The sequence below is a fragment of the Plasmodium gonderi genome (genome assembly GCF_002157705.1).
Source record: "Plasmodium gonderi DNA, contig: Pgo-contig_361, whole genome shotgun sequence".
NCBI lineage: Eukaryota > Apicomplexa > Aconoidasida > Haemosporida > Plasmodiidae > Plasmodium > Plasmodium gonderi.
This window is the reverse complement of record NW_021629261.1, coordinates 58,776-86,647: the sequence shown is the minus strand read 5'-3', so window position 1 is coordinate 86,647 and position 27,872 is coordinate 58,776. Positions and strand designations below refer to the sequence as shown.

General features: G+C 18.8%; 2 protein-coding genes across 2 annotated transcripts; both read left to right on the top strand.

The window, feature by feature from the left end:
• Positions 1-8,252: 8,252 nt before the first annotated feature.
• Positions 8,253-9,617, top strand: PGO_003140 (variable surface protein; the record flags this gene model as incomplete). The annotated part of the gene is made up of 3 exons (XM_028691256.1): positions 8,253-8,288; positions 8,472-9,329; positions 9,453-9,617. 3 exons carry the CDS (start codon positions 8,253-8,255, stop codon positions 9,615-9,617), a joined length of 1,059 nt encoding a protein of 352 aa, XP_028547057.1.
• A 9,167-nt stretch (positions 9,618-18,784) lies between these two features.
• Positions 18,785-20,409, top strand: PGO_003135 (variable surface protein; the record flags this gene model as incomplete). The annotated part of the gene is made up of 4 exons (XM_028691255.1): positions 18,785-18,811; positions 18,954-19,127; positions 19,244-20,032; positions 20,095-20,409. The coding sequence occupies 4 exons, from the start codon at positions 18,785-18,787 to the stop codon at positions 20,407-20,409; spliced, it is 1,305 nt and encodes a 434-aa protein (XP_028547056.1).
• Positions 20,410-27,872: the final 7,463 nt, after the last annotated feature.

The window sequence follows — 27,872 nt, the reverse complement described above, 5'->3', positions numbered from 1 at the left end:
ACTTTTTATTTTATTTCTTAATTGTCTAAAAGTATTTCTAAGCAGAAATTTTATTTCTGTATGTGTTAACTTTATTACAATGATTAATACAAAAAAAAATTAAATGACTGTGCAAATTTTTTGAATTAATATAGTTGCATAATTATTATATTTTATACATATGTTTAAATTTTTTATATTATAATTTTATAATGTAAAAAATGATATATAATAATGTACGTTAATTACCCTTAACCTTTATACAAAATACTAGCGTATATATTTTTAAATTATTAAGACAGTATTTCTATAATTCCATATATATATAAATCAAAACAATTATAACATAATAAATCATATATTACTTATGCAAATTTTGAAGAAACTATAATATTGAAATTGTATTTTTTCATATCATTATATTTTTTATATTAATTATATTGATAAAATATTAAACATAATTCAATAACATTATATATACATTTAATATTCATAGTTTATATAAGTGCTTCCACGTTCTATATTCTACATAGAATTACATATAGTTTTGTCCATTATATGTTATAATACCATATATATTCTTTGTAAAATATGTAACATTATATTTCCTTAGAATATTATTAACCTGTCTACTAATTAGAAAAAAAAAAATTCGAACATATTTTACATAATTAACTAGAGTTTACTAACATTATTTGTGTCTTATTTTCCATGAATTAAACTTTTAAATATACATTATATAAGCATTTATATACCACAACAATATTATATCAATTATGTTCTTCAAAATTTATAAAAGGAATAATGAATTTTTAAATATATTTTTTTTATATTTGTTCATATATTTATTTTTTAATAACATCATATTATTATGTCACTTGAATAAAAAATTTAAATTATAGTTTACAATACACTAATTTTTAAATGTATATTACTAATTCAAATATCATGATGTATCATTATTATATAAGTTATTAATATATTAATAAATATATTAATTGATATAGTGATAAATTATGAAATATTATTATTTCATCGCTTTCATACAACTTTGTATATAGATATATATATAATATTTGTTCTATAATTCTTAATTCGATTTTTGTATATATATGTAATTTAATGAATTAATATACAGCTTATGTTTTAATTATTATATTTTTTTGACAGTATTATATATATATTTTTTTTTATAATACTTATTTATAAATTTTTATAATTTAAATCATAATATGGTATATTTTTTATCCTCAAAACAATTCCATGGTTATTTACTTAATAAAACATGATATATGCTCTTTAAATGAGATGTTTCATTCAGTTATATACTAATTTTAACAGTGTTTATTAGAATATTATTGTGCATTATAGAACGATTTATGAAAAGAAGTGTTCTTATTTTATAATTTTTGTGTATCTATTACGTGTCTTTCCATCTATATCTTCGAAAAATATATCCATTTCTAAATATATAGAAGGTTAAGATTAACACAAATTTATGATCAAATATTAAATAACATTTATTTAAATATTTTTGCTGCTATAGAGTAATAATTTCATAAAAATTGCGAATACAAGTTTCTGTTTATGTTCGTTAAATAAAATTTTTTTATATTAGGTAGATATGTAAAAAATAAAATAGAACAGAATAAATACTATTACAAATTAATCTTATAAAAAAATGTCAACATTTAATTTATATATAAGAGTTAAGTACTTTTCTTTTATTATAATATCTATTATAATATAAGGTATTACTTGAAATTCTATGATTCTCCATATATATACTGCCTAGACATTTTGCTTGTTGCCCCTTTTGAATATTTTGTTGAAATTTTACTGTATTAATTTTCTATATCTTTAAAAATTTGGGTAAAAATCTATGATATGATAATTTAATAAATAGAAAAGTACCATATCTCACGTAAAAAGGTGGTAATATATTTGAGCGATGTTCTATTTTTTAAATTAATGATACTCGTGAAATTGTTTTTTATATATTTATCAGTAAACTATTTTATATATATGTAAACAACTTTTATTATTTCTATTAATATGAAGAATATTTCTTGTAAAAATTATAGTAATTTTATTAAAATAATATATTTTCCTTAAATCTCCGAATACATCATGATATATACACTTGATAATTAAAATATTCTTCTATTGTTTTATCATTTTAATAAAGAGCAAAAGTAAATGTGTATCCTCTTTAAAATTTATAATAAATTGTAATTTTGCTCATACTTTTATTTTGATATAAAAAAAAAAAAATTATATTGTTATGAAATGTTATGTATATTTTTTTAATTCATAATTTAACTTGAATAAAAGAAATATTATAGATAAATACAGTAGAAAATAACATTACATTTATTTGATCCATTGTTTTCTAATAAGTGAAACATATATCTTTATAGTAAATTTACGCACCAGATAAATGGTTCTTTAAGTGCATTGAACAATAAAATATATAAAATGAAATACTAAGATATACAATAAAAAATGTAAAATACGTATATGCATGAAAAACTGAATAAAACAAATATAATATATAAACTTATAAAATATATAGATAATGTAAAACTAATTGCGACGCAAAGAATATCCAAGTAGATTGAATTATATAGAAATTAACATTACTCTCATGGGCATTACGTTTTAATATTCATGAATAATGTTTATCAATATAACAAAATTAAGAATGCGTTAAATCAACATATATTTTGTAGAACTATATTGAGATTACTTGTCTTAATACTAAATCATTCTCAATATCCTTTAGATAAATTATCAAGACATAAATATTGTATATTATAAGGATTTATTAATGGTGAAAATAAATAAAATTAATCATATTATTTATAAAATAAATAAAGTGAATATTACTATTTTAAAGTCACTATATATTCATATACATGTATTAATCTTTTGATTATTGCTAATTCTCTTATATGTTACTTAATTCTGATAATATATTGAACAATAGAATATGCTTATTTAGTGTGCAAAAACAGAGAATGTATTAATATAAAAATATCAATTTATGTATCTTATACATATGTCATAAAATTCTATTTTTTTATTGTATATATAGTGTTAGGGTAAATATATTTATTAATTTCACAGTTGTTAGTCTTTAAAAAATTATCTGTGTTCTTATGAATACAAAATTGGTTCAAAAGGTATACTTAATTCTTAGAGAGTCATTTATATGCCTTTTATAGTAATAATTATACATACACATAAATAAACAAGAAGTGTCTGATGCTATAATTAATACTTTAGATAAAACAATAATGTGTATTTTTTTTTATATAAAAAAAACATTATACCTTATGTTTTAATTAAAACATTTCACACATTTTTCAAATTAGCATATAATATTTCTTATAACAATATTTTTTCAGGTTAAAAAAATGCTATTTATAAATATTAAATAAGTTACTAATATAAAATTTTTATTTATTGTTTTCTTTTTTGTTATATAGTTAAAAAAATGGATATATTTATACCTAGATAGACACTACCAAGTAAATTTAATTATAATATTTAAATTTTACACTATAAGTGAATCTGAGGAAAAAAACATATTTTATTCTTACTTTTTCTATAACATTATATATCAGATCCTCATTGCAATATTCTGATGATTCTATTGTATGAATATGGTAGTATATTTTTATTTTTCTATAGTATAAATGTTTTATTTGTAAGCATCAATAATTGTGTACATGTAACATACGTTTAAATGAATGAAACAATGATGTGTTAAATTAATTCCATAATAAATCATATGATATTTTCAGAATTAAAAATAATGTAGTATTTTGAAATTTTTCATTGTATCAGGATAGTACATTTTATGTCATTATTATTATAAAAAAATTTATAACACTAAATAACTATATAAAATTAAGAAGACATAAATATAATAACAGTAATTTATATCCATACTTTATATATAATAATTTTTGTAATAGTATTGCCTATATTTCTGCACATATGAAACCTTATATTAAATAATAATAATCTGTTATATTTATAAAATTTATTTCCTTTTATAAAACAAAATAATAAATTATGATAGTTCTTATGATATTTAGGAAATAATATTCTTTTTAATTTTCAATTGGAATTAGAAAGAATCATAAAATTATGAATCGTTTTCCTATTTCGTAAGAATAAAGGTAATACTGTTTGTTAAATAAAAGACAATTAATTGTATGGAATTTTTAACATGTCTATTTTAATAAACTAAAAGAAATTTTTTTTAATAATTTATAATTAGTATAAATATATGATAATAAGTATTTAAGAGGTTAATATAATTATAAATATAAAAATTGTAAAGTAAAATAATACAGCGTAGCTTTGAGGTAATATAATCCAAAGAAGAAATTTAATTTTTTACAAATTCAAAGAAATCATGCACAATTTTCATATAAAATGAGTAATCAATTTCATTAATTATTTATTATATCTTAAAGTAAAAATAAAAATATTCACTCTCAATACATTTAATTTCTTAATTCACATATTTATTGCAGATATTTTCTATAAATGTTATGAAAATGTTTATTTCCACAACATTTTAATGTATATGAATATTAATAAAATTATACAATTGCTGTTTATACAGAAAAAAAATAAATATTGTTTATTTTAAATATATATGGCCATATTTTAATTTAGTCAAGAAATCATTACATTGATCTATATATATATAAAATATTTTACTAAAATTATAATAAAATAAAAGGAAATTTTCTAAAAAGATATAAATTTTATTACGAAAAATAATGTGAATACATAATAATACATTTATTTTAGCACATATCGTTTTCCTATTGATACATACATAAATGTATATAAACAGAAATTATGACAATGTATAAATATGAACTTCACATTTCTGTTATATCATTTGTACAATAAACAAAAAATATCAAAAGAACCTTAATAATATAAATATTTTGGACGATGTAAATTTACATAAATTTATATTTTATAAGAGTAGGAATAGAAAATAATATCAAAATTCTAAATCAAATTTATAAATATAGATAAGTCAAATTCCTCATTGACACTTTTCTTAAATGTTGTCTATTTATAGTAATCAAGGAAATGTTATTACCTATATTCCATGATATGAATAACCATATCCATAACATTTATATAGGAAATATCTTTACGAAAATTTAAAGATATTTTCCATTAATATTTCCTTCCTGTTATTTACATATGACATTTGGATGTCTCCATAATAATTCAAATATTTACGAGTAAGATATTTAGCACTCTAATAAATATAATTTGCAATTATCTAAATTCTTGTGACCATATTTTGCAAAATGTGGGCTATTACCTTTTTCGTGGAGAATGAATAACATGAAATTTTCCGTAATATATATTTGTTATTGGAATATGATCTCTTTTGTATTCTATTCATTTGACGTAGTTAATGTAAATAAAATATTGTTTAAGTCATATTTTCCACGTATTATTTTTACAATAATAATATTTTGTTAAAACTATATACATTTTACATAATTTATCATGCTACATTATATATCATATTATTTTTAAGCTTCCTTTTACAACATAAAATTAATTTTAGATATCTTATTAATCTCATTTATGAAAAAAATAATATGATAATAATATGTATTATAAATTAAGATTATATATTTATGATCACAAAAAATAAAAATGTTCATTGTTTATGCAATAGGATATATAAATTATTGTTGTAATTCACATTCAATATGTAACATTTGATGTTTGGTGAAAATATAATTATAATAAATATATTCAGCATACACCAAAAATATATATAGTAATGGTTAAATAATAATATATTGAAAATAGTCACAGTTTAAAAATGTATATATGAACATTATAAAATAGAATTTGTGTTTAACAGCTCAATCTACTATTATTTTATAAATCTGTGTACTGTTTGATAAAAAACATAAACAATCATTGGAAATATTAAAAGTACATAATTATTATGTATAAAAATAATTCTATTTTTGTAATAAACTATTATATATATGATAATTTTGTGTCAAAATTCTTATGAAATAATATTTATAATAAAAAAAAACAGATGATTTATATATATAAAAATGGGCACATATGTTAATAGTATAAAATTATGTTGTATAGTAAATTGATGTTAAATAATATATAATACATAAAATTCCTTACATAATTCATATGTATTTACATATATTTCATGCTAATAAATGAAATAAACTATACTATGTTCTATTAATTTTTGTATAATAATAGTAAAATTAAGAGAATTTGAAAATATAAATTTAAACCATTAACATTAAACATGAATGTGAAAAAATAAAATCGGAATATAATTCACATAAAAAAAAGTTAAAAATATGACTATAAATTACAAATATAATAATTAGTGGATTAATTATTATAAAATTATAAATTTAGGTCATTAATAATTATTTTATGGTTTTTAATACATCATTTTTATATTTTCATAAATTTCTTAATAGAAAAGCATATATATTAATTTTTCTCCATCATATATTATGCTAATCATCATATTTTTTTGTTTTCTTTCTATTAAAAAAAATATACTTTTTCTAGTTATAGAATATTTAAGTATACAATAGGAAAATATTCTAAAATTTGTCATTATAAATAAATATAAAAAAAAAAAAAATCATAATAGTGAATAACAATGTGTTTTCTTTACAAGGATATATAAAAGTATATGGTAATTATTACATTAAATACGTCATTTAGAGAATGAATAATAATTAATATAGGATGTAATGTATTAATATAATATTATTTATATATAATATAAAAAAAATAAATACATCCAAATAATTTATTGAGTTTTTTTCCCCTTTTGACTCTTAGTGTTGTATAATAATATTTATAAATAGATTAATATGTATCAGTAGAAAATAAAATAGGTCTTCTTTTTGATTAGAAAATAATAAATTATATGTTTCATAAATAATAAAAGTATATGAATTATGTATTTATTTTTCATTTTATATAATTTTTCCTAATATATAACTATAATATTTAGTATAAAAATTAATGTATTGATTTCTTTTAATGAAAATAAAAATTATAGTAATAAATAAATTTACATATATTACACTATTATGCGCATAAATATTATGTTGTGTCTTATAGAATACACTTTTATTTATTTTATATTTTACATAAAATTATAAATAATAAAAAAATTATGATAAAAATATGAAATATGAATAATTAGATTAATGAAGACTTATATGTATCATATTATTTTATTACAACGTAAATGTAGTTTTATTCTGTACAGAAAGGGTTATTTTTACATTTTTGCTATTTATAGAATAAAGCATTCTAGGTATTTAAAAAAATAGAAACACAAAAAATATATAATTTTTTATTATATCTTGTACTTCTGTAAATATAAAGCAATACCTAATATTCATTATCCATAATGCATTTGTGTAAAGATATTTCGACAATTATAATTTTCCTGAAATAATACATTATTGCATTTGTATAGATATAAGTTCTTTTTATGTATTTTAAATTTTTCTTATCTAACAATAACTCTACATTACATGTACTATAATATGTAGGAAGGATGTATATATATTTTATATTTATACTATTAAAAAGTTGCACATATAATGCTGTAAATGATTAAATTAGAAAATATCTGTTGAATTATTTAACAATAATTTTATTAATTATTTTATTATTACACTATACATACACTCAATTTTATGGTGTCTAATACAACAATTTTATTAGCATATATCAATAATTCATAAGTTATAATAAATTACTAATTTATATATATTTTTTAAATTTATGCAAAAAAGAATCATATATATCATATTAATTGTTTAATTCCTTAATAATTGAAGAACACTTAAATCATATATGCATTTCAGAATAAAAATAAAAATTATATTCTTTCGCATAATTTAAATATATAAATATTTACATATTTATATTCGCTATTTTTTTCTTAAAATATATATTTGTTAGAACAGAATATTGTATGGGTATTAAAAATTTTATATATATTATTTATAGCTCCTCTCTCAAAGATTTAATCATATGTATTTATCATTAATAATTAATAATACTTTTTTAAATATTTATACAAATATGAAACTATAATTCATTCTTTATAATAAAATAAATATTGAGTCTTTTATTTTTAGCATTAATCTATATATATATTATATGTTTATATAAATCACAGTAAAATTAGTAATATGATAAATTTCTATTGTTCATACATAGAAATTCTCGTATATAGTAAGTATGTGTTATTCATAAAAGAATCTATTATATATTAATTGTAGAAACAATTAATTATTGGAAATGAGGTCATTTTATTTTATTTATAGTAAACATTTATAATTATTATTATTTCCTTCTATTATAAAATGCGATATATCTACTTTATGGTATATTTTCAACATATTCCCCAGGAAACGAATATGGATAACCTACCTTCAAATAAATATATAAATAAATTACTTCAAAGCGCGAATATCAATGATTTATTATCTAAAACTAATTCAAGAAATTCTTCGGATGTAGTAGAATGGATACAAAAATATTATTCAGACGTTATAATTTCTTATAATGAAATAAGAAAAGAGTGCATTATAGATTCCAAGAATCAAAAATGTTGTAGAGATGTTAATTATTACTTAGATTTTGTAAAATCAATAATAAAATTATCAAATTTTAATAGTGGAGCAAATATAGACATGATAGCTATGCTTGAAGAACAATGGAATAATAAACTTAGCGCTTCTGATTATAAGTGCGAAAGAGGAAAATCAGTTGAATCTACTCTAAGAAGATGTATACTAAAACAAATTTATGATTTTAAAGATGATATTAGTTACTTAGATAATAAAACATATTCACATACTATGTATGATGAATACCTTAACAAGAAATGGAATAAAATATATGAATATATAAAAACTAGTATTGGTAATAAAAAGGCAATTATTTCTAATGAAAGAAAATCCGAATCTATATTAGTTGATGCTTTTCCTTTGAATTATAATTTTCTAAATTCTTTAAAAATGGATATTAAAGAAAATATTAATATCAAAATTTCTGAGGAAAATGAAGTGATCAAGGAATTGAAAAGAATGTTATCCTCATCAATTGAAGCAAAAATTACGATACCTTCGGAAAGTAGTTCTACAGAACAAATGTCTTATGTTGAAACACATAGTATATACAATAATATATTTTCAGCTAAAAAGTTACTCATTATAAGTTTCATTTTTTTCGGATATATTACGATAAATATAATGTTATACAAAGTAATAAAATATATATCTATAAATAAAATTTAAGAGCAGATTTTATGATTAATACTCATGGTAAAATAATTAGTAATGAACTTTTTTTTTAATATATTTTTTATTATTACCTTATTTTAATAGTTCACCCTGTTAGGAACATGGATAAATAATAGAATAAAATGTAATAAATTCATACAAAAATATATTTGTAAAAATAAAACAGAATCATTATTATCGAAAAATGATTACAACAAATTAAATATTGCTTACAAATCTTTTGACAGCTATTATGAAAATAGCATTTGAATTATAATAATATGCCTGAAACACTAAAATTAAACGCGAACTTAATAATATAAATATATATGAAATTGAAAGTTACAAAAATAATATAGGTATAATATTAGGGTAAAAATTATAAATTTCTATTTTAATATGTTTGTGTTATGTTTGATATTATATAAAGAGGTATACTGTAAATATTAAGAAAAATACAGAATTAATTCGTATATACCTATATCATCAAATCATTGAGAAATTTAAACCAAATATGAATCTCAAGAAAAATAAAATGTATAATATACATTTATAAAATATATATACAAACACTAAAATATACCTATATATAATAACAAAATGACTTAGGAATATTATATACATTTGTAGGAAGTAATATCTAAAAAAAACATATATCATTAAACCTTATAGCTCTTTGAATAATAACGAAATATATTGTACTTATATGACATTTTTTGAATTTTAAAGAATATGTATTTATATAGATGGCTGTTATTAATATGACATTTTTATATTTTAGTATTTTGAAACACTAATATAATAGTTTTTGTTGTTTTTGCATATTTTTCATTTTTATTCTCATATGATTTATCAAAAGGAATAATATTTATGTTCTTATATATATAATAAATATTAGGATGAAATGTTAATTTTGCATTTAATTTATTATGATACAATAATAGCTTTCTAAGGACTAAAGGAAATATTTCCTATACATATTAACATCTTTTTGTGTATTTTGTTTGCATATATTCAGATGTATGTTTCGGAACGTCATAATTTTACTTATTTTTAGTTTTAACATTATTATGTATATATTTATGTTAAATATTTTACTTTTTAATTTAGATTCAGTAAATATATTTGAATCTCTTAGTGTTATTATTAATATTTTTAATGAATATATGTTATTTAAGCACGAAAATTAATGCATTATGTGTGCATTTATAAAATTGACAAAGATATTAAAAATATAGAACACATTATATAATTTTAGACATACTTTCTACATTATTCATTATTACTTCTTATACATATATAATTGGTTATATAAATGTAAGAAAAGGAAGGAAACCCAATAATTATATCAGTATCTAGGTGCCATTAGGGTATATTTAAAATTATATAATATTATGATATTTATATATAAAGTCAATGAATTGTTCTTTTAATATTAAAATTTCATTATAAATGTTTATAGCACATAAATATGCAACATAAGATGGAGCACTGTTTTATATAATATATGTTGTATATTTATAAACTTTATGCCTTTTAATGAGCGTTATGTAATATATATTTATTAATTTATATTTTATTTCTTTTTCCATTAGGAATTTAAATAATTGAACTTATAATATTTTGGTATTATAAGCGTATTTAAAATAAATAGATAAAATTTCTATTTTCTTTTTTTTTTTTCAAAATATATGAGCACAATATTTGATATATGTAGTTGTATTTTACTAGATCCATATATTATATTAATAATATAACATGAACTCTTATTTCAGTAGCAATATTTACTTGCATAAATGTATAAGTAAGAAAATCATAAAAAAAAAATAAGGTAAAAGGAAAAAAAAGTATGCATACATTTAAAACTATGTAAAATACATGTTATAAATAAAATAATATCGCTTATAGCGTTATATATATCACCAATGATGAAGTAGTATAATATTCTCTACATATCTGAAAATAAACGTTGTGAATTAAATAAATGAACGAACAATTTTAAATATATATATTTCTAAAAATTAATGCAAATTTTCTTATTTGATGCAATAAATTCTATTCATAACTATATCTTGAAACGTAATTCCTTCATACATTATTATTTATAATATATAAGTTTTGACTATTAAAATTGATTTGCCAGTGTTTAATGATAACATCAGAAATATATTAAAGAAGGTTCAACGTATTTATATATATATTTATAAAAATATTAATAAAAATTATATATATATAAATTTAATAAAGTATTAAATTAGTAAACCAAAAAAATATAGGAACATTCTTGCATCTTTTTACGGCAAAAATAAATTTAGATAAAATTTTTCAAAGTTATAATTGTATTTATTTTTAGCTAAAATTATATTTTCCTTTTATTAATATAGTTTCATGTAGGACTCTTAGCAATTTCTGAACTTATTTTATACAAATTCTCAGATATACATAGTTGCACATATTCTAGCAAATAATTCACAACATGCTTAAAAAAATATTACAATTTTATTCAACCTTTCAAGCATTTATAATAAGGACCTTAGCAGAGTGAAATAATAATAAAGAAAATTAATAAATATTATTATATTTTCTTTATCAAAACAAAAATTATATATATTTTATAAAGTATTATATATAATTGGTATAATTCAAAGTAAATCTATGTGTAACTACATACATACAAAATTATAGTAAATTCTCCTCTCTTCTATGAAAAGCATTCAATAAGGATTAATAAATAAATTTTTCTTTATCATTGTATATAAATATGTGTAAACCTATAGAGGTATGTTAACATTTTTTTTATACAATATGTTTCATTTATGCAAGCAATATTTTATATTATGCTATAATTTTACTATATTTTAATAGAATCCGATGTTATATGATTTTTCCACTTCTTTGTTAAATATTTGTTATATATATTACTAATATAAAAAAATACTTTCTGTATTTATTTGGAGTTCTATTTTTTTTTTTAATTTCAATAAAATTATTTTCTTTTTCACAACTATACCTGTGATATTAACAACATTCTATAGTATATTTAATTTATTAACAAGTTGTCTATTTATATATATATTGTTTTAATGTTTCAAAAATAACTTTTTTTATGAAATTATTGTACATTATTAATATATTTTATTATTTTACAAATGAAATATATATATTTACTTTTTTACTGTAGTTAGTGAAAATAGCAAGTGTATACAGGATATACGCTCGCATTTATTTAATTCATGTTATTATTTACAAAATACTAAGATATCTTTTTAATATTTAAAAAAAATGCATGCTAAAACTGTGTATTTTATGAATATTTACAACATATTTATATATGTATATACATAATCCATTTTTATACATATGTTCAGAAATAACCATTTCGATCAATGTAAGATGAAAAAAAGATATTAATAAATAAAAAAAAAAATCATAGTTATTATTAAAATCATGTAAGTTCAGTTATGAAATATAATGTACTCACATGCTTACACAATAATTTTAATCCATCAGCATGTAAATATTTTATACATATATATGCATGAGTAATAGACATGAGTTCTTAGGAAATTATATATCAAATGCTATTCATGTGTACCCTTAATATAGTTTTGATCTTAATATATATATTAGATCACATAAATATACATTAATACTATGTTTCTAATTGCTGTTGATATCACATAAAGGCTCATATATTAAAAATGTTTATTAATAAATAAGATTAATAAATGCAAAATTTACGTTTTGTATATGTTGTGTGTTTTACAGAATGAAGGGATTTCGTATTTTTCTCATGTAGATAATAAAATCTTGTTATGGATCTTATTTTATTTAGAAATAAACTTTAATGAAATTTTGAATTTTTTTTCTAAATGTTCTTCTTTTACTATATATTTATTATAAATTTGTATATATAAAACTTAAATAAGATATAAGTAATTATGAAAGAAATCGTGATAATTAATATTGATTACATATAATATATCATTATGGAAAAGAGCATTGTACTATACTCTGGTGAATTATATCTCTTTTAAGGGAAAATTATATAAAGCTCTGAAACTATTAAGTAATTCTTAATATTTTAAAAAATTACATAACCGTTGAATACTCGTAATGAAATAAGTGATATATTTATCCAATACATTAAAACATTAAAACAACATTTTAAGTATTTTATTCAAGGATTTATTTAACCGCTGTTAATGTTACGTTTCTTTTTTTATATAAGGTATTTAATTGAGTTAAATCAGAAACCTACTTAGAAAATAGTAAAAATTATTCTATGCTTCCATAATTTAAATATTTTGTAAATTACAAAAGAATAATATATATGAGACATAAAATATATGAGAGATAATTTGTCTAAAATTGTGGACGATATATATAAGGTATAGTATGATTTTTATATGTCTGTAATTAGCTTCAATATACTCGAATTTCCGAGTGCACTTTTATGTTAACATTTTAATTAAACGATTAAAAATTATAACAATATTATAAATAATTATGAAATAAATGATAGTTCCTTTAATTTAAAAAACAATATGATCTAATATATATAATTCATAATAATACACGGAAACTTGGGTATAATTTCTATTGGCAGATAATAAATTTATGACCAAATTTTAATTCTAAGTATATTCACAAAAATCGAATATACTGGAATAAAAAGCACATTTACCTTAACATTCTAGAATTTTCCATACCACGTTTGGAGAAAGCATTTCTACTGATATTATCAGTAAAAAAGTTTTCATGCTAATAACATATATTGTTGCAATTGTAGTAACAAAACTTTGATATGTTTGTAAGGTAAATGGAAATTTTACTTATGCTTTTTTAATTTATGTGAATAATTTCATAATATTATTAAACAAAAAATTACAATATCAATAAATTATTCTTATGAATTGATTATAACATTTTTTAATATTGTATAACAGAATTCAGAAATTATTTACACCTTCCTATTAAAAGAAAGATAAGAAATCCGTGAGATATGAATAACTAAGTGTATTATTTTGAGATATTAATGCAAAAATAAGCCTAAAATTTTGGATGACATAAGGAATTTTTATATGAGATATACTTCATTTGTTTTTTATGTTTATGTTCTCGCTTTAGTAAAATTTTTTTTTTTACAAACTTAAATATATGTAAGAATGTGTTTCTGTTTCTAAAATTTTCTGATTCTGTAATAACTACGAATAAATTATATATATATATATATATTTCTAAACACTTTCTCTTATTATGAAATGGATAATTCATTAATATGGAGCACAACATATATACGCATATATAGTTGTTCTATATTTTTATTGCTAAAAATTAAACATATATATTTATCTTTGCATTTTTATATATTTTGTATTAGCTAGAATATCGTAATGCTTAATATATTATAATTAATAAGTATATAATGAAAAATATAATAAATTATGTTTTCTATTATCTTTATATTTTGTATAATATTTTTCTCGCATATACCTCAGTTAATATATTCCTTGCTTCGAATTTACTTTTTTAATTTTATTTGAGTGTGTAAAAAGATGACGTACGTAATTATATTATAAACAGAATGTGTTATATATTCATAAATAAAACATTATTTTAATAATAAAATTTATGTATGCCTTTCATATATTTTCTATTATAATATCTTTTGTTACAAAATAAATATTAACCTTATCATGCATGACTAAAATAATGCGTAAGGCAAATATTACACAAGCATAGGTTATAAATTAAGTAAAGATATTTATTGAATCACTATTTGCATTATGAATAAAATAAGTGAAACAAATTAAATGAACATAGGAAAATTTATTGTGCATGTACACGAACAATGGAATTAATAATTAAATATATTTCCAAATGCTATAAGTGTACTTCCTCTGTATATATATATTTTTTAATTTTTACAAATCAAAATAATTATCTTTAAAAAGTTTAATCATGTCATAATATTTACAAGAACAAGTTTCATAAAAAACCTATATAATTATATAATGATACTTTTTTTACTATCATCAATGTGATAAGAACAAAGGAAAAATATATTTTTTTAGAACAATTTCCTTAATTGAAAATCATGTCCAAATTCACATCATGAAGAAATTCTATGTTCGTGTTTGAGTATTCATCCTTCTTAAATTCATTTATTAAAAATTCATGATTTTAATTAAAGATTCATAAAGATAATATTCCAAAGGACTAATTATACAAGATAATATTGTCTCACCAATTAAGAATAATAGAAAGTAAAATATCTAAGCAGAAATTAATGTAAAAAATTTCTATATAGACACTTTATTACAATGATCATTAATACATGTTATGTCTAGATTTTTCTAAAGAATGAAATGGTATAAATCTAAAAACTCAAAATATTATTGCTTATTTGTTAGTATTCTTGTGACTAATGTATAAGGTTATATCATTCTAACATTATATAAATATGTTTAAAAATTATATAATCTAAATTATATAAATATAGTTATTTAAAAATAAATGAATACACATTTTTATAGGTAAATGTTAATTTCATTAAGTTAATTCTTTATTCTAATTGAAGATTAATGCAAGCATGAAATGTATATAAATATAAAAAAAAATGTAAAGTTTAAATGAAAATACATTTCAGAGTAATTACTATTCAGTTTTTATAAGAAATCCCTATATTCCTTCTACAAATGTAAAAAAATTTTATTCATTCATAGTTATGTACTTAAGAAACTAAATAAGTATATAATTAATATGAATTAAAAATGATATACAAGGATAATTTTTATCTATGATATGAAGTTCAATAATATATAGACAAAGGAACCTACATATCGGATTTTAAAAATGCTTCATAATAAATTTAATATTAATTTATATTAGGATTTTTTATAGTAATATTAATATAAAAATTTATAAAACTAAAATTAATTAAGATAATTTATATGATATATTTATAATTGTAAAGTATTTTTTTTTAAGATAATTTTTATAAAAATATCCAACAATCCAGGTAGGATACAATTTTATTAATGATACAGCGTTTAGAATAGATTATTAGGATTTTATCATGTATATAAAATAAAGCATATATATAAGCTTATTTATTATAATAGTCTTTTTTTAAAAAAAAAAATAATATTTGCTTATGTGTTTATCAAAATCTTATATTTATTTATAATAATTTACTGTTAGTTTATATGGGATAAAAATATTCCATTGGAAGTACCTTATTTAATTTGTTTTAAGAAAATAATAATAAATGTACTATAACTAATATTAATGACGCTAAAGAATATAAATATTGCATTTTATTTAAAAATAGTTTATTCATAATTTACAATATATGGTAAAAAATGAGTTTTATTCGCACTACTTAAAAATATATTATATTGAACATTTTTAAGATTTATGATTATATTATTAATGATTCTATAAAATTATATCTATGAAATCATGAATAATATATGAGATGTGAACGCTTAAACAAAATATATTTTAGCCTATTACTTTAACATTTGTAAAATCTTAATATATATATTATATAGTAATATAATATATATAAGACAATTGGTGAAAATGAAAAAAATATAGTACAACCTAGAACTAAAAAATTCCTTATAAGAATATTATTACATAATTCAGAGGTAATATAAAATGGAAATAATAAAATAATTTTATTTTTTTTTATATTAAAAATAATATTACATTTTACAAAATATAAATATATACTTAAAGACGGATGTGCGTTTAACTATATACAAATAATATGTAAGCGTTAAATCATGAGAGAAAATAAAATTACAACATTAATATTTATGTATGTATTACGTATTATAAGATTATTTTCTTTGTTATTCAATTATTCTAACTGATTTTAGTATTAATACAGTAAATGAAATGAATATATTAATCACTATATTTAAGATGCATTAGTATCCGAATATAAATCATTATAACGCGTATACATATAACTTAATATTTACATTAAATAACATTGGTGTTTTCATAAATATAGTAAATCATACTTCTTTAATATTCAGCATAAATTTCAATTAGCTATTTAATGCATATGATATATTAATTATTTTTTTCTTCATCTATATAGTAACAAATTGGTTAAGACGTAAAATATTACATGAGAATCATGTAGCAAATAAATTATTATAATGTTATTTAGGTTATGTTAATATATAATATCAAAACATACACCTTTCTTTATTAAGCAAATGACATTTTAAAGCATAGAAATTATATTTTTTTGTTTCATAAATCTTACATAAAAACTTATATGATGCATATAATTAACGTATAAATAATGTATAAATAAATGAGTTAACAAGCCATAACAATGTCATATTTTTTCGATGATATATTTTTTAAATTATGTATATATTAATATTGTTACATGTATATGTATGCCCTTTTATTAATTTCTTTTTAGTTTTTACATAAATTATTTTTCATATAAAAATTTTTATTTATTACGTAGAATGTAAAATATAGATGAATAAAATATTAAATCATTATATGTGAATTATTATTTTTCGTAAATTTTTGACGATCACATTACACACATTCGTTTAATTCATTAATGTATGATATCCATAATTTGAATAAATCAAATTATAAATATTTTTTGTGAATTTATTATACAGAATAAAGTAAAGACTCAATTTTTTTGCACAGCACACAATGAGAAAATATAATTTTTATTCTTATATAATATTTTTTTAATCATAAATAATTGAGTTATGTTTAAAATTTTTTGTTTTAAAATTAATTTTTCATTGAATAAAAAAATATTTTGTTATGTGCACATTTTTCTTTGTATAAATGTAACTTTTAATTAAAGTGAATTATTTAAAAATTATATTAGATATATTTTATTAATCATATTAACTACTAGTAATCACTATAATAACTTATAAAAATATTTCATTTTAAGTGTTTCATATATTCAGTATTAAATATAAGAATTATATTTTACAAAATATAAGTCTTTTAATAAAAACTTATTAACGTAGAAATAAAAAAAGTTAAACAGTACATACACATGTTAACACAGACTATTTATAGAAATATCAAATACATCTAGTTTTAAAATGCTTAATAAATTGAATAATAAATAGAATTTTCATATGTTAATTATTCAATAAAAATAAATTTACTTACTGATATATATGACTATTTATGATTTTTTTCTTAAACATTGCCATATATCTTTTTTTCTTTTTTTTTATAAAAATATATATTTTGTATAATCTGCAATGTAGATATTTTATATTAATCTATAAATAACTAACCAACCTAGCATTACATATATTATTTATATAAAAATGTATATATTTTTAATATATATTTATACTTAATATATTTTTATAATATAAAAATAAATCTCGTTGTTCAATAGACTACTATATAGAATGGGAATTTTGAATGAAAGTGAATTGGTGTACATTAAATATTTGAAATAGGAATTAATTATATAAAATATTTTTGAAATGGTGATTCTTGCTTTTCTCAATAATGTTCCTCATGTAAAGTATAATTTTTTATAATTTTTGCAATTCATATGTTCCTTTTAATTTTTAGAGTGACATATTAAAAAGCTTACCTTCTTATTCTATATATAATGAATTTGAGAATGGTGATATTGATTACAATAATGAATGCAACAACTTGCTCTCCGAAAATGGAGATGTTAAAAAACTGTGTGAACGTTTGCTATCATATATAAAAAGATCTCTTACTAATAAAGGTGGAAAAGTAGAGCATAAGATCTATTCATCACATTTGGCATATTGGACAATAGAATAGCTAAGCAAAATTTTTCATAGTAACTCTGATGGTAATTTCAGGAATATTATTGTTAAACTTATTAGTTTAGAAAATATATTAAATTATATAATAAACATTTATTCGCTAACTCTGATTTTGATTTTAATCTCTCTAAAGAAGAAAAACTTTTACATGACTATTTTTATAATTATGAGAATATAATTAAATGTGATCCAAATTGTCACATGTACAGTAAATATGTCGATTATATTAAAGACATATATTATTCGCATAGAGATTATTCTTTTTCCGTGGGATGCAACTATTTCAAAGTTGATAAAAAATACGATCCAGATGATCTGTCAACTAATTTAAGAGATAAGGTTATTGGAAATAATGATAAGAAAGCAATTTCCCATTCCAAAAGTATAACTAAAAAGCATTTTGTTCCTAATAATACCAATTCTAATATTAATATGATAATTAAATATATGCAGTGCACTAATGTTATTAATACAAACGAAGGTTTTGAGATAAGATGCTGTGAAGATCCGGCCTATAGAGAACACACAGAAAAAGGAATATTAAAAGAAAATATAAATAAAAAATCGATTTCTCATATTTCTGCTTCAGAATCTATAAAAAAAATAAATAATTTAAAATGTAATGTTGCTTATGATATTAACGATCCAAGTAAAACATTTGCCCATAATTGTAATAAAACAGAAGGTAGTTCATCATTAGTAAGCTCAAATTTAGGAAATCCTATTAATGATGAAGGAGAAAATAAGATAAACACAGACATGTTTTTAGACTCAAATATATTCATAGATAAATATATGGACTCTGAAAATATAATTCCAGGTGTTAAGCTTATGTCATCAAGACGAGACGTATCAGAACTCCGCATGTCGAAGAATACGATGAAGAGGAGGTTATATATAAACAACCTAAGATGAGCTATATAACAACTTTGTTTCCTGGAATTTCTGATGAAGTGCGTGTGAAATATAAAGACGATAGTGTGCCTATATGTAAAATTTATAAGGAACATAGAGGTAAAATACTTTGTATAAATACACCTAAACATGGGGAAACTCAAAGTTACACTCCATCAAGTAATGACATAGAAATAATAACTGCAAGAAAAAATGAAATAGGTGCTGTGTCTGCATACAATAATGATACATTAGACACTTTATTTACACGTATATTTATAATAATTGCATTAATAATTGGAATAATTTTAGCCCCTTTTTATTTATATTAAAGTAAAGAAAGATATCTTTAAGCTATTTAAAAAGTAAAGACACTATATGTAAATGATTTATTGTATAAATTTATGATTATAAATCCGTTTTACATATAGTATTTGCATATTAGTTTACACCTATAGGACCATACTTACGTAAGCACTTATTTAAAAAAAAAGAAATGCTTAATAATATTTATAAAAAAAATGTTCATGAGATGAGCTCATACACAAGTAAATCAAATAGGGGAAATACAAACAGGAATCAAGTATATATAGCCTATAAGATTTAATAATAAGACTTGAATTATATTAATATAATTTTAAAAATTATTATGAAAATATATACTCTAAAGATATATTTTTGCTTATATCCATAATAATTTAAAATACCAAAATAATATAACAAAAATGAAAGAGGTGCAAAAATAATATAGAATTTAAATAAAAAGTAATTAAATAATAATTCTAATGTGCTAAGAGTGTAAATAATTCAATATGAAATATATATATTAATATAACATAATTATGAAAAAACGAAATTTTGAAATTGAACATACATAATTTGATAATTATATGATAATGTGCAGAAATATCTATATCTTAAATAAATAATGAAAAAAAAAAAAATACTGGATACAAATTAGAAAATTAGTGTTATAGACAAATTAAAGAATGCATTTTTATTTTTAAAGAATAAAAAAATTAAAAATGGAAATTTTTAGAGAAAAAGATAACGTTTCTTGTAAAGACAACTTATGAAGATATAAAATTAAATAAAATTATGTGGAAATATATATCCCTTAAATTATGATACATGAGATAAAATTTTAATTATATAATATAATTAAAGCAAAAAAAATATATATGTATTTTTGTTTAATTCTTTGACACAAATATAATACTATATATTTTATTAATTCATCTCTTTTACATGTATATATATTTTTTTTCTGTAATTTTTTTTAAATAATACTACAAAATTGAAAAATTCACGTTTATAGCAAAAAAAAAAAAAAATTATTATTCAAAAGAAAAAGCGTTAAAATATTGATATTATTAGTAAAAAAATTCTATGCTTTTTCGAGGTTTAATTAATAAATGAAAGTTACATTTTGAATTATTCCTATATATTGAGTAATAATTATATTTATTTTAAAAAGTTAAACGAACTTGTTATTGCATAAGTATTCACTCTCAATTATTATATATTATTATTAAATATAAAATAAAAGACGTTAAAAGTAATATTATTACAAGATTAAAGAAAATTCATTAAAAATAAAATGGTTTGAGCATATTTATAACTGAATCCAGAAATAAATTATATATTAAATATAAAATAAATATGCACGTTTAAATTTTTTTTTCTGTCAAAATGCTCCAACTTATATAAATCATTGATTTTGAAAACATATGTTTTGTTTGATTAATATTGTTCTGTAAAACAAAAATACATGAGGAGTGAAATATAACATAAACTACAACAAATATATTTAATTAAAAAAACTACCTTATAAATATATTTATGTAAATATTACGAAAACAGATATACACATATTACTGCTATAGAGAGTACTACTGAATAATATACCTGGAACATTTTTAAATTAAGAAATGATAAATAGAAAAAATTTTCAAAAATAATTGTATAAAATGTTTCATATAATATAATTAAATATATTAATAATGATTATAATATCATATGTTATTGTACTCACAAGTAAAATAAATTAAGACATAATATTTAAATTAAATAATGATTATTATTAAAAGTGTGTTTTTTATTATTATGGTATATATGTTGGATAATCTATATTTATTGAATCTATAGATATATAATAATATTAATAATAAATACTTAACTATTGCTATAAATTTGTTATATTGTTTACATTTTAAATATATACATATGCAATTTCAATACGTAATATTTGCAAAAAATATAAAAGTAAATATTAGTATTATACACAAAATGAATTTCTTATACTATATATATTATCTACATTGTAAAAAATAAAATTTTAATACATAATTCCTAATATAAAAAGTAAACTTTTTCATGTAGAATAAATAATTACAATGTATTTATAAGAATTTCATTTTGTACAATATTGTCTAAAGTTTTTACATTAATAGGTTAGCATTTATGGATGAACATTACTAAATCAAATATCTACCAAAAACAATACTAATAATAAAAATTTGTATAAATAAATAGTTATAATGTATATAAGGATTTTTTATTAATTTTATTTGATATAATATTTTTCTATATATATTTTTTTCTTTTTAACTTCATATGTATGTATTTTTATCTATTGCATACTTCACGTCTTCATAATAATTATGGCTCTATATTTTATATGTATCTGTTTTTTTATTTATTCTTTAAAAATAATGATTTAGTTAGTATAATTATTTTCTATAATATATTAGTGATAATTATATTGCTTATTTCTTTTTTTTCTTTTTTTCATAGTTATTGGCTGCTTGTTTCTAGGACATATTTAAATTTTTTTTTTAATATTTTATATATATCTATAAATACGTATAAAATGAAAAAAAAAAATTTGCATAAATATTGTGAGTGCTTTTTCCTTAGAAACAAGTTATGATAATTAAAATTTTTTTTGATGAATTTATAGACAACTAAATTTTTATTGTATATATTTAATTCATCTGATTGAGTTGAGCAATGATCATGTATTATAATTTAATGTATCCTTTTTCCTTAAGCCTTTCACTATAGAAATAACGATTATAAGAATAAGAAAGGTATATATAACTAATCTATTATTATGTATAATAATTAGAATGATTGTAGTAAAAAATATACTTTATTTATAATTACTCTGCAAAACTTTGTTCAATTTTTAATTATCTATATGTTCTCAATGCAAACATGCTAATTATAATTAAAATGTTTTTTCTAAATATATGATTCATTAAATAATTGATTTAAAAATCTATACATATAAATAGAATACATTTTCTGTTACACTACCTAAAATATAGGTATATAATATTAATATAAAATGTTATACATCTATACAATAAATATATTAAAAATATAAGTACATGTAGGAGTTGCATCCATTGGGACTTCCTAGTTATACTTGTTACACTGTGTATGATATGTTTTATTTTTCTTTAATTGGTATCAGTAATATATGTAAACGACTGAGTTTGCTGAAACATTGCCCTTTATAAGATATTATTAGTATAAAATAAAATAGATATACATCTAATAATTTTTTACATAAAATATATCCTTACATGTATAATGTGTCATAAAAGAAAATAATCCACATAATCACTCATTTAATAAATTAAATGGCAAAAACTTATTCCACCTTATGAAAAAAGCACGGGCTTATATTTTGTAATAAATATAATCTCTTATGTGTATTAAAATAGAATAAATACATAAAAAAAAAAAAAAAATAAGTATATTATACGAAAATTTTGTAGATAAATATGTAAAACGTAATCGCACATATTATTAATTTGCGTTCATTTTATGTTCTATACATAAAAAACACATTAGAAAAAAAAAACTTATCATTACATTTTTAAAGGAGATAAATATTCTTTATCCCATGAATAATATTTTATTATTATTACGAATGCTATAAAATTCTCTCATTTTAATATAGCGTATTAGTATTATTTCAATATATAAACATATAATTTCAACTATCATGTATATATTTATATCATCAAAAATTATTCATACATATAATTATAAATATATTAATTAATGTGTTTATGCAGCTATAATAATTGTCTCTCGATAGATTTCATTTATTCCAATATAGCATTTTTTCCATAATTTAAAATATTTATATATTATTTTACATATTTTACTGCATTATTTAAAAGGAAAAAAATTTTCTAAATAAATCATGGATATAAATTGTATTTCTTCAAAAGAATTTTCATATTGATATTTCATTAGTTTTCACAAATTATTGAGCACAAAGAATAAGAAAGGATCATTTGATTATTCAATATGTTAGTAATAAACAAGTAAATATATCATCATGTTATTAATAAAAAAATATGTTCATATGTTTATAATAGCATTTATTAATGCAGTTATTGAAAAATTAATGCATAATTATGTGCTTATATATATAAAAAATATATATAACATGTATAAGGAAATACAATTGTATATTCCCAGTAATTAATATATTTCATTAATGAAGAAAAACTAATTAGGTTCATAAAAATTGTTAATTTTTATTGAGCCTATGTAATATAAAAATATTCAATTATGTAAAATATGTTGTACTCGTTTTCGCCTAGTTAATAAATAAAAATTTTATTTATTCAGAAAATGTTTTTTAATACGTAACTTTCATTGTTAATTATTTTGCTTTTTTGGGTCAGATGTTTATCTGCTTATAATTATATAGCATACATTGAATGCATAAATAATCATTTCTTAATAATTAAGTTATCAGCACTGTGAAAATTTTATAAAATATATATGCTCGAAAGAGCAATGAAAACTTTCGTTATATTATAATCTATTTTTTCAACAGAAGAACATAAATGTTTTTCTTTTTTTCACATTGTAACATTTTCATTTAGAGTAATGATAAGTTATAAAATTAATAAATATGTGAATAATAAAAAAGGGAATATTAAATATAAATAAAGCCATGAGATTGAAAATATACATAAAATGTACAGAATTAAACAATAAATTAATGTATTAAATTTTGGAAGTTTTAATTCTTGAAATATGAGTCATTAGTATTTTTACCATTTATCTTATAACAAAAATATACTTATATAATAGAAATATTAAAATTCAGTACGGTTGTCAGATATAATAGATAAGAATAGTTTTTTCATAATGTTAATATATTCGTGTATAGGTTTCTATCTTATTTTTCAGAAATAATACATATTATATTACAAATATTTTAAAAATATATGTAGATAAGTGAAATCTTAACTTAAATTGCACCATAAAAAAATAGGAAAAATTATTTAATATTAAATAATTAAAATTTAATATTTATCATATATGGTTAAATCTGATGAAAATTTCCACATATATTTTCTAAAATTTCTGGCATTATTACATAAAAATAACGAGAAATTTAAACATTGTACGATATTTACCATTAATTATTTTATGTATCATCATTACAATAAGTTATATATAACAATAAAAAAATGAAATAAATAACAAATAAAGTATAACTATATATATATATATTCTTATTTATATCACATGTATTCATTATATATTTTTTTTATTTTAAGTATTAGCAATATTGCACAATGAATATGTAGATTTATTCCATTTATGTATTATTTAACTAAATTATATAATTCTATATTTTTTCTAAACGCATTTACATTTTTCATTATATAGTTAATATAACTATGGAAATGCATTACAAATCTAATATGATCACTATTATATGTTAATCTGTACAATAATATATTATGATGCTATTGGATGATATATTAATATAAAAAAAAAAACAGTTATTAATATTTATTCATCCATTACGTTATTATTATAAAAAACTGATACATGCTTTTTAATAAATTTGATTATTTTATTTTTTTAACATACAACATATTGTATTACTTTATCAGATGGAGGAATCATTTGTACATTTGAATAATTATAATATATATTACACCATATTCACATTCTTTAATATAATATACTTTATAAATATATTAAATATATCTTAATTATAATACAATATTTATCGTAATTTTATTTTTTATATTTTCTAGTACAATAATTTTCCTCTTTTTTCCATGTATAGGGAAAACATAGATAAAAAAAAAATCTACATCAGGCCTCCGTGGTATGTGGTATGATAAATGTAATGAGGGCAAAGACATTTTAAACAAATTTCCTTCAAATAGTATTAATACGTGCACTCAAGATTTGGAATATTTAGCTGAGGCACAAACATTAGAAGAGAGTACTTTAAGAGAACCAGCCTGAAATTATTTTTATTATTGGTTATCTCATAACTTTAGGAAATAAATACTCTTATGGATATCACAGAAAATTATTATAAATTACTGAATTTATATTTTGTTAGTCTTGGGAGTAACTATATGCACGTATGCGTTACACATAATGATGCTCTTGCAGAAAATGATTTACAAATGCTCAAAGAAACTCACGACATGTATGAAAAATTCAATAAAGTTTATTGGAATGATGCATCAGATACAAATATTAGGAAGAAAAACCTTTTTGTAGCAACAAGTGAACTTTTATATATATATCAATCCAAAAACAAGTAAAGTAATACTATAAATTGTGAATAGCAAGTGTCTATCCCTTGAAGATGTAATATTGTATATACTATTATAACTACAATTGTTGTCATATTATTAATATACATTTCATTATTTGTACTTTATAAGTTTGATCCTATTATATTTATATATGTAATAATATTTTATTTTAAATAATTTAAAAAATATAACTTTATTATAATACATAATTACATACATACACGAATGTTCTTTATCTATTATGGTTTAGTTCACAACACGTGGTTCAATTTTGCTGCATATTATAAAAAAAAAAAAAAATCCTTCGTATAATATAGATGAAGAAATGAAATGATATCAAGAATTTGCAGCGTTAAGTGATTCAACAAATGAGAACAGATATAATATATTATATCATTCTCCGTAATATCAGTATTAGCTATATTATATGAAAAATATAATTATTTTAATCAAGATATAAAGCATTATAAGAAAATAATTTGGCCAGAATATCTCCTAATAAACTAAAATTAATAAGAAATTATTTTTATAATGCCAAAAGAGATAACAAAGCATAATTTTATTTAGTCAGATTAAAATATTATGGACAAAGAATAAAATAGTATGAATATATTTTTACTTTTTTATTTTTTTATTATTATGTAGATTATATAAAAAAATATCTTTAATATATATATATATGAATATTATAAATAATACAATAATATATTATGCAGTAAATTACAGTAATTATGTAAAAATTATGAATAGTATTATCAACTGAATACACACAACATAAGTTATTTATATCTATGTTACGCTAATTCGTTATAGTATATCATTTAAAATTTCATATAAAATTATTTTAGAATGATATTTATAATTAAATTATAACTACATTTGATATTGTAATTTTTTCATTTATTTTAGTCTACGCATATTATGTATCTACATTTATTGATACGAATATTAGAAATAAAAATATATGTGTACCCTAATGTAAATGAAAGGAAGCAAATTATATAATATCATTTAATTATTAAAATTTTTGGCTTCGTATTTTTACTTATTTTATAGAAATTAATCCATTTTTCTTAGTGTTTAAATTAGTCCAGAAAAATTTTATAACATATGTAATTTCATCTTATATTGCTATGTTCATACATATGCATTGAATGTAAAAAAAAAAAAAAGAGCTACCAGTGATA